Here is a 15,686-nt window from a genome sequence, read left to right as displayed (position 1 = left end):
ATGTGGCTGCTTTATCTCTTACTCTAATGTTAAAAAAAAAAAAAGATTTCCTGAGATAAAGGAATTTCTTTCCTTTTTTATTTTCTGATTTAAATTATTCAGAAACTTTAACAATTTTAGGGCATAGGTCTCTGATCATGAGGATTTCCTACATCTTCAGTATAAGCTGGTACCAAGAAAGGAAAGACTAGATTGCTAGAGATGGAAGCTGTACCTTCCTTCAGTATTCTTTCCTGAAGCAGCACATAAACTTTTTCTCAAAGCACTCTGTTAGCATCAAAGATATGTTTTATGTTCTTTGTCTTTCTCTAATTGCCTTTTTTTCCCTTCTCCTTATTGAACTGTGCAGAGTAAATGTCCAGCAGACAGCACTGACAATTCTGGGAAAACAGCTTTGCATTATGCAGGTAACTTCTTTGGTGAAAGCTTGCACTATCTATTTTGTTGTGCTTGATATTCCCAGCTCTACAATTTTGTTGTACCCTGCTCTAATGCTGCAGTGTTGCAAGTGGAAGCACAGAGCACAATTTTTGAAAATGGGGTGGGTTTGATGGACTTTCATACTTGTTTGTTTTGCTTTGTTTTGTTTTGTTGTTTTGTTTGTTTGTTTGTTTAATTTTATTTTATTTGGGTTTTTTAGCTGCAAGTGGATGTCTTCAGGCAGTTCAGCTCCTGTGTGAACACAAATGTCCCATTAATGTCAAAGATGTGGTACGTACCTCTTCTGTTGTGTACTGCAGATGCTTCAGAGCTTTTGCCACCCTCCACCCCATGCACTTACAACCCTCCATCTCAGTGCAGCAGTTCAAAGCAATACTGTGCCTATATTTCCTCCTGGACTTCTCTGTTGGAGGAAGTTCCCTTTGCAGCTTGCCGTAGCAGAGGTGTGAAAGCACTTCACAATCTGATACCGTAGTAGCAGGATTTGCTGATCGTTAAACTGTGACATTGGCAGAAGTAGCTAGAAAAAATTCTTATGTGTTCAAAACATAATTTAAAAGTATTCCCTTGATTCCAGTAGGCTTGGAAAAAGGTCCAGTGTGTGGGCAAGTGCTGCAAAATTCTCACAAAGCCCAACCAGAGTATGATAAGCCTGAGGGGGAGGAAATATATTTGATGTAGTCTAAAGGCTCAGGGACCCTACATTCACTGTTATGAAGTGTCTACAACCAACCAGGTCTGGTTTTGAGGGTGATGCAGCTGCCTTATAGAAAACCCTCAAATGATAGAAGGAGGTGACCTAACAGAAGTAAAGCACAGGCCAGATGGGAAAGCATAAAAATTCTTGTTTGTTTATTTTTTACTTTGATCCACTCCCTTCTTACCTGGTCTTTCTAATGAAAACAAATATGTCACAGAGGTGAGACCTAATATTTCAGCAAATGCATTTTAAAGGCAGAAAAGGTTTGTTCCATCTATAGAAGGGAAGGCTATAGGAGTATCTTAAAAATGTCTTAGGCTACATCGTGGTTGGGCATAGGAAAGAGGGAGTCAGACCAACCTCAGAGATGCATGACAAAATGATGATAAGAAGTGGTCAGAGTTTGAGTAGTGAACCTAACTGAGAAATCCCAGTTAGCTACTAAGAGAAAAATAATCTCACCTTGAAGATGGTCAAAGACTGGAAGTGGTACCCAGAGATGTAATGTTGTCTCTACCTTTGGAGATGCTTAAAACTTGACTAGACAAATCTCTGAGCAATGTACTGTAACTTGAAGTTTGCCTAGCTTTGTGTTGAAAAAAAAGTGGGAGAAACCCCAGAAGACATCTAAGGGGGTCTTCCAAACATATTATTCTATGATTTTATGAAACATTGTATTTTTGCCTTGTACTTAGGTAAAAGTATCATTTTTGCTGTGGAGCTACTGAAAGATACTAGGTAATTTCAAAATCACTATCTTTTAGCACTGAGCAAACAGCAAAGGGAGTATAAAAGGAAAAAAGCAACCCTACTCCTTATGTTTTGCATCATCCCTAGTAATCAAGAAGGAATTAAAGTAAACTCAGCTACATTTGTGGTATATAAGAAAAATGTACTTATAGCACCTCATTTATGCTACATAGAGATAAAATTCATAGCTGTGTTCAAATCTCAGAGTCTTATTTGTAAGTGGATGGAATATTGTTCATAGTTTCTTTAAATGCATTTCTAGGATGGGAACATACCTCTGCTGCTTGCAGTACAAAATGGGCACACAGAAGTCTGCAAATACCTTCTGGATCATGGAGCAGACATCAACACCAGAGATAAAAATGGAAGGTACAGCAGGTTAACATGTTAATTCTTCCCCAAGGCTGACTGTCAAATGAAGCTTTCTCTTCAAATTCTTCCTAAAATAGTTGATGTTAGGTGAAATAATGCTTTCTGTACTGGACATCCTCATTATTGAGAAAGCTTGCAAAATTATGCCCAAAGGAAAAGATGAAACAGAAGCTATGCAACTATAAAACTAATGTGCCTGTAAGATTTCCCTTGGGCCACCAGAGTAGTTATCCCATTTTTAAATAATTCCTACACAAAACTGATTGATAGCACTTACCCACACATCACTTTCTCAGTGTCCCAATTTGAAGTGCTGCTTTCTTCTAAGGATGAGTTAGTAACTGTTACTTGGGAACAAAGTCTTTGGAGGGTTCTTTCTTCTACCATAATGCAGCCACAACAGCAAGAGAAAAGTACAGTAAAGCTTTATGGTGGAGATGCTGTTTTAGGAGGTGCCAGTTAGAGATTTTTTGCATTAATAGATAGAGCATGTATCAGAAAATTGTTCTTAAAAAGCAACATCCTTGTAGTGAAAAATGCTCTTGTTTTAATGATACTGACAAAGATCAAGAGTCTTTGAAAATTATGGACTGTTTTATAAACAGTTTGTTAAACTGTGAAGGTAAGGAAGGATACTGAGAAGACTTGGCACTTACACTTCATAGCAATGTTGATTATTATATGTGATACAATGCTGATATTGTTCTCTGGTAGCGCCTGTGAGGATAAGACTGGCCCTAACTTGTTTTTTATCAGTCCAAAGTTCATTAGTGCACTCTTTTATTCAGTTGTCTAAAGAAAACTGCCTGCTTGTCTTTGTTAGTTTGCATGGCCTCCTCAGTGCTTTGAACCTGAGCTGCTGCACACTCTGGGACCTCTGCCTTCTCCTCACTTTCTTACTATATAATCAGCAGACAGTGTTAAGACTTTCTTCATTAATTGGATGAAGGAGTTTCTGTCATAGATAGGACTCACATTTTTGTATTTTCTTTTTTTAAGAAAGTACTGTGTGTAGAAGCAAGAGAATGATATAATATGAAATATACTGTTTACTTCTTGCTTTCATTGTGGTGAGGGGAGTGACTACTCCTGCATCTCATGTTCACAAAAGTGGTTAAGATTTTACTGAAACGGGAGAAGCCTTACTGGGAAAAGAAGGGGATAACCTTTGAAAATGTCATCTCCAGATTTCTGTCTTATCCAGACTCAGTGAATTATTTTGTAATCTAAAACCTTCCCTGGGACTCTGGAGGTGTTACCCACATTGCCACTCAGCACTACCTTTTAACACAGCACTGCAGCAACCATCACCTCTCCAGGGCTCACTCATTACAAGGAGTATGTTCAATTCATCAGTGAAATGTTTGTCTTAATATTTAGCAAATATTATAACTATTTCAACTTCAAATCTGCACTGAGGAATGTGTTTGGCAGTAAACTTGGCCAACCTATTAGGCACATTTTCATGTTGAGAAAGGAGAATTATGCCCAAGCAGGAAGGCAGTATTAGAGCATGCTTGAAAAGTGAGGGGTTTTGTGTGTTTTTAATTATTCTGTACATTTCTTATGACCTCTTCAAGTAAATGAGAAAAGCAAACACAAAATGTTAGGAAAAGACTCCTTCTGCATGCTATCCTTACTCTAGGATCTGGCATTGTGTAGCTACCCTATGTTGGAAAGGGAATGGTTTGTGCTCTAATGGACTTATTCTTTTCTTTTTTCTTTTTTCCTTTTTCAAGATGACAGTAGTACAGGGTTTCAGGTCAAACCCGTCTCTTGGACTCACTGAAGGTCTTTGAGGTTTTTTTGGGGTTTTTTTGTTGAAATCTGTTTGTCTCTTTTGTTTAAAAAGCAGCATGTGAAGGAGAGCAGCAATGAAATAAAGGCTTTCCTGTTGTACCACCACTGTAATTGTAGTGTAGCAGTGAGGTTTGTTAGTCTGACTTTATCCTGCAGCCATTTCTATCTATGACTCTCCTCTTGATCTCAGGAAGCCATTTTTAGAAATGACCTGTCTTTGCAGCTGGAGAGTATGTATGAGGAAGAGGAGGGACGTTATTGCACAATAACCATCACACTTCTTTTCCTGAAAAAATGAGCTGCTTAAAGAGTATGTTCTTGACACTTGTTCTCTGTGTTTTGGTTTTGTGTTTTGTTTTTTTTAATTCAGAACTGCTTTGATGATGGCTTGTGAAGCTGGTAACCTTAACATGGTGGACGCTTTCCTTAGGAGGGGTGCAGATGTCAGTTTAGTAGATGTCTTTGGACAGAACGCCCTGCATTACACCAAACTCTCTGAGAATACAGGGATCCAGAACCTCCTGTCATCAAAGTTATCTCAGGATGTGGGTATGTAAGAGAGGCTGAGTGCAGTTTGTCCCTTCTTGAATGCGCTATGTAGATGTTTAGCACTCAACAAATTTACTTCAAACTGTAATCTGAAATGTGGCAAAAGCCATTTTCAAGATCATCCGGCTGAGACTTCTCAAAACCTCTTTGCCATAGATGGTAATATTTAGCATGGGATAAAGCCCTGAGGGCAAAAAGAGGTGTTTTGGAGAAAGAAAAGGTAAGTTGATGTAGCAGCTTTGTGAAGTTTTGAATACATTGAATACAATTTGGAATAGATTCTTTTTTATTAGATGGGAGAGTCAGTGGAACATACAACCTCTCAGCAGAGGGGTTGAAGAAGGAACTAGAGCAGGCAGAAGATTTTATGGTCAAACAAAGATGGATTTCTGAAGTAGGAAGCTTAATGTGGAAGAATGGTGTGAGACTATAATAGAATAAGAATTGTCGTGATTCTTCAGATTTTATCTCAGTATAAAACCCAAACAGTAGCAGAGAAAGGGTGTGATTCAAATGGCATTTGGAAATTATGTTTTTCAGCTTTCAGACAGGAATTTAAAAATCAAGCTGTTTATCTGTGATATGGGAAGTAGAGCCGAGGGGTGGGCTAAGAATGGCAAATAACTTTTCCTTTGTTAACGGTTATTTATTCCACCTCTTTTCTGCTTCACAGATACAAAATCACCGACAAAAGCGAAGCAGGTATTTGTCCTTTTGGTTTTGAAAATACTCAGAACTGTCTAGGCGTGTACCATAAGAACTAGTAACTGACAGGACTGGAAGCAATAGTGAATGTCACTGTGAGATGTGTTGCCATGACTACTGTGTAAAAGGTTTTTGTTGCTTAGTTAAGAAATGTGTTTCAGAAACATTGCTTTTAGACTTGGCTTCTCTCCGTATAAGCAGCCAGCACCCTTAGTGAGACAAGGAAGGGAGTGCGAGTGTGTATGTGCATGTGTGCTTTTCTCATGTATAAGGCAGGAGCTTGGCTTTTGGACTCCCTATCTCTTCCAGCTGTAGAGGAGGTGGTCTAGAAAAATACCCTATCTCTAAAACATGTAATTGAAAGTTATCTCTGGTTACTGGAGACCCCGTCCTGTGAGAATCCCAGCAGATTTAGGCAGTTATCCTGGTTTCTTAAATGTTGTGTTTAATATCATATCTTGGAGTGCACCTAAACCTTGTAGACCTGCTGGTGGCTGGAAAGTAGATGAGGGCACTGTGCATTGGTTCATTCCTTCTCTGAGTGGAGAGGTAGGTTTTTCAGGGAGCTCAGGCAGAAGCCAGTGGAGAGGAAAGATGGAAGAAGCCATGAAGAAGGGCATGACTGGGCTATGTATGAATGGAATTATTTAAGATCACTGGTGCTAAATCTGTTGTCAGCTTCTGCTTTTTCACTAAATCTTGTTTGTTTTCACTGAAGCATGGGTTACAAGGGAGCAGATTCTTGTTGTCAGGCATGTTTCATATCTTTATGTTAGTAGAGATACGGTCTTTACATAGAAAAAAAAGGCACTGCATGAGCTGCTAAGGTTGATATTAATGTGGGATTTTATTTTATTTTTTTTATAAAACAACTTGCTCGGACTTTACTAACCAAACTAACAAACCTACATTTTCTGGCTGGTGAAACTTTCAGCATGATCAAGGCTCTAAATTAAGTTCAGAAAGAAGTGGAACTCCAAAAAAACGCAAAGCCCCACCTCCTCCTATCAGTCCTATTCAGGTAAAGAAAAGACCAATTTTGAGATACTTTTAGGGGGTATAAGGCATTTTGAACATTATGTGAATTATGTGGGCTGGATTTGCTCTGTCACTGTTATTTTATATGCCTTGCAATGAGTGCTTTTCCTTATGTTAGGATGACACCATGAAAGCACATGTTGGTTAGGTTAACTAAGGAAAATTGCTTGAAATACAGCATGGCCTAAGATAAAATGTGCAAATGTTAGTGTACAAGTGCTTTTTCAAACTCAAGTTGAAGTTGTCCTGGTTTTGCTGATTTCAATAAGTAAATAATTCTGTATATTTTGATTATACATATATATATATATGTACACATTATTATGTTAATATATGCATATAGAAGTAAATAAATGCATTTTGATACTATAGAAATCTATTTAACAGCTGGGTTTAATCTTAAAGTAGAATGTTACCTGTGTAATAACTACAATCCTTATGTAATACTGGCTCAGAAGAGCCCTAAATAATTAGGCCTGCTCTTCGGAAATAATCTAGAATTGTGACTTATGTTAGTGCAGGGAAAAGTACTCTTTAATGCATGTGTGTGTGTGTGTATATGGGCAGATGTTAGAGAGGCAGTTATATGTGCGTGTACAAATACATACCTATTTGTATAAAAATCTTTTACAGCTTAATGATTTGTCCTCTCCACACTCATCAACTTCAACTCCCATGACTGGAAAAGGACAGGCTTTCTTTGCTGATCAAGTGTGCAAGGTATCAGTGCTCTGTTCTTATGAGCTTAGGGAAGGAAAGTACAGTATCTGTTTTGCTTAATGTTCTATTTTGCTGACTGCAGAGTCTTCTGCGACCTAATTAGCTGACTTTTAGGAACAAAAAGAAGTCCAAATCTATTTACGTGTAATTTATAAAGCAAATGTAGATTACTCTAAAGTTTAACAAATATGTATATAGAAATGGTCATAGATTAGTTAGTGTTTAGGAATATGGTTATGAAAGTAAGTATTAATGCTACAAGAGTTCATTTTCTAATACCAGCAAAGGGCATGGAATTGAGCAGTGCAAAAAGAGACCCTTTTACCAAAAGACATCAGGGAAACAATTGAGTGTGTTCTACCTGATCTTTACCTTATGGCATTGAAGATTTTTTTTTTTCTTAAATACATGTCAATATATTGCTATTATTTATCACAGGGGCTGCAGTCTTTCAAATTATCTACAAGATAGTTGCCCTTATTTTCTTAGTATTTAATGAGAATTGGGCAATGGAACTTGAATGGCTTTAACAGACATTAAAGATGCTACAATTAAACGAGACCTCAGAAATAAAAGAAATCCACTTTGACAGGCTTTATCCAGCAGGATCTATACTGTCTGTAGTTCTTTTTGGTGAGCTGTCCAACTTTACAACTGCATTCTGTGAAAACATTTTCTTTTGATGTCTTGGCAGGAAGAATTCAGCTCCTTGCATAGAGATAATAAAGACAGACTGAGTGACAGCACAACAGGTATACAGTTAATCCTTACTTTCATCTTTGGTTAGGCATTTTAGGTGGCATGAAATGTTGAAAACTGGTCAGAAATCCTCTGTGCCTTTCTGCTTAGAACATGAGACACACTAAGTATTGAGAGTAATGTTTTGTAATTCCACTAGCAGCTTCCCACTAAAACCTCCTGCTTCTGTTGAGTGAACTTTAACACTTTTTTGGGGAGTTTATAGGAACAGTTTGTTTGTTCACTGCATTTAGTGGTCATGGGAACAAACTGTTTAACTTTAAATGTTAAAATAAAGCACAAAATAAAGCATTTCAGCTTTTTGAAAGCGTTTGAATCTCTTTTTTTTTTTCTCTGAAGGTGGTGATAGCTTATTGGATGTGAGTTCTGAAGCTGACCAACAAGATCTACTGCTGTTGATGCAAGCAAAAATTGCTTCTTTGACATTGCACAATAAGGAGCTGCAGGACAAATTACAGGTGGCATATTTTTGTGCTGTTCTGGTGTTCTCTTAATCTGCTAGCAGAACAAAGAGCTTCTTACTGTTTTAAAGAGTTGTACTCTGAAGATAATTTAACGAGCTTGTTTGTAAGATCATGGAAACACTCTGCCCCAAAGGATTAAATCAGTGTTTTATCTTCTCACTTTTTCCATAAATTACTGAATCACTTTGTTATGATAGCCACATTCTAAAAGATGTTAGCAGTTGGGTTAGCAGAATTTTAATTTGCATAGCTTTGATTATTAGCTTATGGAGATCAGCCCAGACTTTCAGACGACCTTGGCACTTACTGTCCTCTCTCACTGCAGATGACTAAGTGGTAGCAGCTGGGCTTTGAATTTTTCTAAAACTTTCTTCCATGGTTCTTTAATCATCTGTCTCTGAAAGATGTAGCAGTATTTCTTTGCTTACTCTATTCTAAAAAAAATATAATCTTGTCCATGTATTTATTGTGCAATTGTTCGTGTTTCTTTTTGGACAGGAAAGAACACCTAAAGAAGGGGATTCAGCTGTAGAATCTTATTCAACCCAAACAGAGTTTGAGCAAACAGTAGATAGACAAAATGAGTTCTTGGCTCAGGAGCTGAAGCCTACATTAAATGCCACTAAGACCCAAGAAAAATTGACAAGCCCCAGAGAAGTAAAAATGAAGTACCTCCAGGAAGACCTAAAGGATGTGCAGAGGAAATTAGAGAATTCTGAAGCCAAAAGAAGGCACCTGGAATCTCAGGCCCAGTCTAGAATTCCAGAAACAGATCGTTTAAATAGCCCAGACATTTCAGAAAATGGTTCTGATCTTAACCTCAAGTTCCAAGAAACTCCGAACAGGTATGAGGAAGCTGGGAAAGACGCCTTGAATGCACAAAGGCAAAAGAAGCTGAGTCTTGTTTCCTCTGAAAGTGAAGAAACCAGTTCTGATCTGAGTATGTTGAAAGTTACATATGCAGAAGTTGAAACACTTAAGCAAGAATTGAAGAAAGCATTGGAGGAAAGCGAAAGACAAAAAGAAAAAGTGAGAGAACTACAGAAAAAGTTTGAAGACAGAGAGCAGAATGTGGCAAGCAAATTGTCTGTGGAAGAGTGTGAGGAAATGAAGAATTCATATTGTTCAGTTATTGATAACATTAATCAAGAGAAAGCATTGCTGATTGAGAGGTACAAAGAAGGGCAAGAGGAAATTAAAAGGCTACAGGACAAGCTGACAAATCAGACACAGCTGGAATCTAGTCCTGAAGCTGGAGAAATGAAAGATGTGATGCACAGAATGGTAGATGACCTCAACAGACAACTTAGTGAATTGTCTCAGTTGTACAAAGAAGCACAAACAGAGCTTGAAGACTTTAGGAAGAAAAAAACTCTAGATGATATAGCTTTGAACTACATTCCTAGAGAAGAACATGAGAAACTGATGGAGGTAACAAATTCTTTGAAATACAAAGCAGAAAATGAGTTATCAGAAATGAAATCCCAGTACACAAAAGTCTTAGATGAAGCAGAAGAACTAAAGCAACTGTTAGACACTCAGAAACAAAACTCTGTGCCAATTACTGAACACCGCCAGGTGATTAGTGCGCTCAGAAATACTATAAAGGAAATGGAGGAAGAAATACATGAGCTCAAAAAACAGCTTAACAACAAGGAAGGTGAATTAAGAAACTTAGAGAGGGAGTTACTGGAAGAAAAAGCTGCAATTAATGAAGCTATGGTACCCAAGGCTACATATGAAAAGCTCCAGTCATCACTAGAGGGTGAAGTCAGTGTTTTGTCATCCAAACTGAAGGATGTAATGCGAGAGAAGGAAAATGTGTCCTTAGATGCTCTGAAACTGAGAAATGAAATTTTGCACTTGAAAGAAGCAAAAGAAGGTATGCATACTCTGCTTGAAGCAAAGGAGCGGGAGGTGACTGATCTTCAGCAAAAGTACCACCAAGTTCAAGAAGCCCTTCTTGAAATGAAAAACTCATCAAAACTAGAAGAAGATAAAGATAAAAAGGTCAGCAACTCACTACAGTGCAGGAGTAGTATGAGTTCAGGCTGCAAAACACGTTGAGTGGTGCACAAGTGATCTCATAAATGATGTTGGTTCAAGGGTAACTTCTGAGTGTGTTTGCCCATCCAAAAATTCAGGGTTTAAAGTCGAAAGAAGTTTTCAGTATCTTTAACTTTGCAGTTGATTTCCCTTTCCTGTGGAGATACACATGATCTTTCAATTTACCTCTTTAAAATTCTGCTTGGGTTGGATTCACACTATTTAGGCAACTGAGGTCAAAAAAGTAGGATTTACAGCAGGAAGAGATTCCAGAGGAGAAAAGATCAGGAAGGAGCAAAAATTCACTGTTGTGATATTACTGTATCATCTCAACCATAGCATGATTTGACTAAGTTTCCTCTGCAGCAACCATTTCTATCACTACAAATTCCTTTATAAAAAGCTATGCATTCTGCTAGCTGTGAATAGGTGACCTGTGTTTGTTATATTTGTGTCTTGCATTCAGCAGCAGAATTTGTAAAGGTGGTAAATGCAGTCCTTCTTTGTAAATATTGCTGTTTTTCAGAACAAGGAGTCCATTTTGAATAGACTGGACTAGGATGGGAGATAGAGAAGCATTGTAACCCTTTGCTTACATGATGTCTCTATTTGTCCACTGAGTTATTTACAGTTTGTTTTTCCCCATTCTTAAATTTAAGTCACAAATAACTCATAGATGGGACTCACAGGAACACAGTATGCCTTGCATCTTCTGATGAAAACCTGGTTTTTGCCTCCCTAGATCAATGAAATGTCCAAGGAAATTAGCAAATTAAAAGAAGCACTGAACAGCCTTTCTCAGCTTTCCTACTCCACCAGTGCCCCCAAAAGACAAAGCCAGCAGCTGGAGGTGTTACAACAACAAGTGAAGCAGTTGCAAAACCAACTGACTGTAAGTGTGATAGTTTGTAAACCTAACATTAGTCCCAGCTCTCCAAAGATACAGGTGCTATTCTTCACTCTGCTTATTTAAAATGCAATACAGTCAATGAGTACACGGGAGGGTATTTTCATCCAGAAATTCAGTAATTTCTCTGTTTCACTGAAACATCTAGGAATCTGCAAGTCACAAATTTCTCTTTAGAAAAAGCCTAACTAAAGCAAGCTATTTTCCCATATATTTTTCTCAGACCAATACAGAAACAAAATTCTTGTAGTGGAATCTAATGACCAAACCTGCTGCCGAGACCCTGTTTTGTGGAAAAGTATGACCAATGTGCAGGGGATTTGTGCATTTTTCCAAGAACATTCATCAGCTGAAGTAGTTTTGTTTTATTAAGCTTTCTGGAAGACATACTCACCGAAAGCATGAGGTTTCAAATCAAGCAAATCCATCTGTTTATGGAGAGCACAGTTAATTCTCTGAAATTCTGAACTGCTTACAGAGGGTTTTTTTTAATTATATTTGTGCATGAAAGGTCCAATCCTCAAAGCTGGGTTGAGTCTTAACTGATATTTCCAAGAGCTTGCCTGCCCGAAGGAGCACTTTAATTCACTTTTGAGGATGAAAAGAAAGTAATGCCCATCAGAGGCCCTTGTAGAGAGCTGTAGAGTGACTCTGGAGGGAGAATTCCCAGACTGACACGCTAAATGGCTTAACTGGTGTCTCCTTCCTACCTTCCCCAGCAGAAAGAAAGAAGAGTCAGAAAAATACTCTTGCAGGAGGGAGAAACAGTAGGCAGACAGTTGCACACTGCATCCTGTTCAGACTCAGAATGCAGTTTCTTATTCCAGTCCTCCATGTCTGAAAGGATCCTTCATTTCGCTTAAGGACCAGCGAAGTAGTGTGAGGTGCAAAGGTATGCAGCATATTAGGAAAGTGGGTAGTATTTAAAACAGGACAGAATCACTTTCCCTCTTGTAGGTTAGCTTTCCTAGCAGCTTCATGTTTATTTGGAAAGATGGCTTCTGGGTTGTGGCAGTCTGTGATCATTAAAAGGAAGCCTGGCTTTCACTGACTGAGGGGTTTGTGGGTTAAGACCTCTGACAGATGGGTCATTGTCTTTAGGGAAGAGTTTGGTTGCAGTTGAGAATTGATTGTTCAGAATATTGTAGTCTTTCCTCAATTCTGGTTGCTGATAAACTTGGAAGTAGAGTATGTGCTCATTCCACACCTTTGCAACTCAGCACTTCCTACAACTGATGTTACCTCACCAGCTTTTTTATTGGGAGGGGTAGAATTACAGCATTTTCATGGACATGCTTCCGAGCAAATTTGGGCTGCTTAGTGGCACAGCAGTGTTGGAGCTGGTTTTCAGTGCATTGCATAAGACTGATTTGTAATTTCCCCTGTGTAAATCTAGTTGAGGAGTCCTGAATTAATAGTTCTGAATGCTCTATGCCTTTCTGCTTAACTGTTTTCTAGGAAACAAAAAAACAACATCAGGAAATTGTCTCGGTTTACAGGATGCATCTTCTCTATGCTGTGCAGGTATGGTTGCATGTTGTCAGTCACACAGTCTTGGTATTTTAATTAAAGATGCTTCTTCTGCAGATCTAGTAAGAACTTTGTGTGTTTTATCTAAGACATCCCTCCCAAAAGGTATGACAGTTCAAGCACAAACTAAGCTCCATTTGGGAAACTGAATTCATGCAGCTCTCTACTCTTTAAGAATATTGACAAACTATTTTTGAGGTACAGTAATTAGATCAATCATCTTTTCTTCTTTCTCCCCTTGTCTAGGGTCAAATGGATGAAGATGTCCAGAAAGTGCTTAAGCAAATTTTATCAATGTGTAAAAGCCAATCACAGAAAAAGTAAACAAAGAAAAAGCCAAGAAAAACTCCCTATTTTTATTAATCCTGTTATGGTTGTTTATCTAGATTTGCCTTAACATAAGATTTAAAATTGGCAATTTGCTGCTTTTGTGTTATTGTGCTGTTTGTGAGGGGGATATAATTGTCCGTCTGTACCACTTTCACGTGCATTTCTATGTGCAGTAACTAAACACATGCCTGCTTTTCGTATCCAAAATGCAAGTATGTTCTTCAGACTTTTTACTTAGGCCACTCCATATTGTGTTTACCCTATAAGTACTTTCCAGCTTCCTCCAATAGAAGCAGGTTAACCTGGAGGAAAGCACTCGTGTTGCCTGGGTAAAGGTGAAATTCTCTGTGAGGTCTTCTGTACTGATTATAAGCTGCATCTTGTTACTGGGGATGTTTGATGCTGTAGCGCTCAGATTCCTGACATTTTGCCATATGCAGTCTTTGGCAGAGCAGAAGCAAGCCTTGCAGCAGTGAGCAGGAGTAGATATTTATGCTAAGCCAGAACGTCAAACAGCTACACTTCTTAGTGTGATATTATTTAAGATTAACAAACTATGAGGTAGCTGTCCCACTCCACCCAATGCACTGAGTACATACCATACTTCAGAGTTTCCGTAACTACCTGGTAGTGCAATTAAACTATTTCAAAGCATTAGTTTATTGAAGTTCTGTACAAACAGAACTGTCTGTATAAACAACCCTTTATGATAGGTTTAGCTGTCTATGCAAGTGTTGGCCATGAAGCTCAGGAACAAAACCAGAACATGTACTTTAGACAAGGGATTCTAGTGAACACAGGATGTTTACAGTGAATGTCAATGCCTCATACTTCCTAACCTCACTTTTGTAAAGATCTTCTCTTCAGTATATTTTTATTGGCCCTCTAATGAATTTTTTTGTAACTAAACCATTTTTCTACATAATATTTGCATTAAGCTTATTAACAAATATTTTTAGGTAATTGTGTTTTAGAGAGTTTATACCCCCAAGTATTCAGTAATAGTGAAGCATAGTGAAGTGTTTTCAGTTTGTAAGGGATTTGTACGGAATAATAGGCCTGTCTGTCAGTGTGGTCCACAGCAATGAAGTCTAAAATGCAATTCAGACTGCTGTTTCGAAAAAATTTAGAAACTGTAGATAGAGAACAGCAGAAGGTGTCAAAAAAATTCTATATGCTGTTTCTAGAGGCTAGAAGCATCAGTAAAGCCTTTATCAGCACTTCTAAATCTAAAATCAAATAAAAATGTCTGATGTGGGATAGAATGAAACTATGGAAAAATGTTTCTAAGCACACACTGCACTTGAGGGTACAACCATTTTAACTAGCTTGCAGCTTCAATATGGTATTGGTTTTTTTTATTCTATGGGGATATGTCTCTATTAATGGAGAAACCTTTCAGAGCTATATAATCTATGAAGTTTATATACAGTCATAATATGACAAGAGTCGGCAGTGCCTCAGGCTGGCTGGACTCATAGTGCACTTATATCAGATAATTCCTAACTCTGGCAAAACTAGATGGATTTTAAAAGCAAGAGGAAAAATGACACCTTTGCATCAGTTAGACCTTGGTGTTACTTTTCTTGAGTGGTTTAACTAATGCCAGCTAATTTTGAACAGTATTTTGTAGTTAGACAGCTTTGAAAACGCTCCAAAGAAATGTGAAAAGAATTTTGCTGCATCACTTCAAAAAGAACAAGATTTTAAGCATGCTAATGCTGAAAGTATAAAACTTGATGAACCATATTGTAGGTTGCCTGATGGATTTAATCTTCTACTTGGGTTTGGTTTGTATATTTATTACAATTATCTTTGTGGAATATTGGAAATTATATACTACAGCATAACAGGTTTCTTTATATGTAATTTACAAGACATTTCCTTATGCAGCAAATAAACTATTTCCAATTTTTTTTCACTTGTGTCTTCATTTACTTTTTGTATTGAGGGAAATCTCACTATACTCTTCTAACGCAGTACAAATGTGTTAAATATCTCATGCTTAGGTACAAGTCAGATGGACTGGGCTTTCCCCCTGAAATTGCAACTTCGTTATTAACTATCTTGATCTGTTAGGTAGAATAGGACCCAGTCAAAACCCCACATAATCAGTTCTGTAGATGATGCCTTCTAACTGATGGGTAAGTTCAGAGCCGTTTCTCATGTGGACATCCCATTAGAGGTAATACAGCTTTCCCATTTGCCACTGTATGCATTCCAGCTAAGTTTAAAACTACCTTAGAGCAGTAGCACAGATTGGTGATGTCCCACAGTTTTTCAAAACTGTGGTTCTCTATCACTTAGCACTTCACACACAGAACTACAGTGAAAGTATTTATATATATGTGTATACGCATATGGATATGTGTACTTTTTAAACTTAGTTATACAGCCCCATTGCCTTTTATCATCTCCTTGGTTTTGTTGGAGAAACTGGCTTTTCAGTAACTTATTTGCTAAAATATCTTCCTGTCTGAGGGTGGAACACACAAACAGCAGGAATTACAACTTTTGTGATTACGTCCTGGGATTCAAGTAGCTATTTAGCCTCTTGAGGCAGATTTCTCAAGAG

General features: G+C 37.8%; 1 protein-coding gene across 3 annotated transcripts in view; it reads left to right on the top strand.

The window, feature by feature from the left end:
- The window catches only part of RAI14 (retinoic acid induced 14), an 88,333-nt gene extending 73,301 nt beyond the window's left edge, over positions 1 to 15,032 (top strand). For 2 of the 3 annotated variants that reach the window (XM_051804737.1, XM_051804738.1), the window contains exons 6-18: positions 350 to 407; positions 641 to 711; positions 2,154 to 2,260; positions 4,434 to 4,612; positions 5,286 to 5,314; positions 6,252 to 6,338; positions 6,989 to 7,075; positions 7,770 to 7,827; positions 8,174 to 8,292; positions 8,797 to 10,308; positions 11,087 to 11,236; positions 12,710 to 12,775; positions 13,028 to 15,032. In XM_051804737.1, coding sequence (XP_051660697.1) covers positions 350 to 407; positions 641 to 711; positions 2,154 to 2,260; positions 4,434 to 4,612; positions 5,286 to 5,314; positions 6,252 to 6,338; positions 6,989 to 7,075; positions 7,770 to 7,827; positions 8,174 to 8,292; positions 8,797 to 10,308; positions 11,087 to 11,236; positions 12,710 to 12,775; positions 13,028 to 13,105 — 2,601 coding nt within the window. In that variant the 3' untranslated portion in view covers positions 13,106 to 15,032. The remainder of the gene's footprint in view (positions 1 to 349; positions 408 to 640; positions 712 to 2,153; positions 2,261 to 4,433; positions 4,613 to 5,285; positions 5,315 to 6,251; positions 6,339 to 6,988; positions 7,076 to 7,769; positions 7,828 to 8,173; positions 8,293 to 8,796; positions 10,309 to 11,086; positions 11,237 to 12,709; positions 12,776 to 13,027) is intronic. The other variant, XM_051804739.1, reaches the window with a different exon arrangement.
- The last annotated feature ends 654 nt before the right edge of the window (positions 15,033 to 15,686 follow it).

This window comes from Manacus candei, unplaced genomic scaffold (genome assembly GCF_025592945.1).
Source record: "Manacus candei isolate 608988 ecotype Guabito, Panama unplaced genomic scaffold, ASM2559294v1 h1tg000061l, whole genome shotgun sequence".
Classification (NCBI taxonomy): Eukaryota; Metazoa; Chordata; class Aves; order Passeriformes; family Pipridae; genus Manacus; species Manacus candei.
The sequence above is the reverse complement of the archived record's forward strand: the minus strand, read 5'-3'. Positions and strand labels throughout refer to the sequence as shown.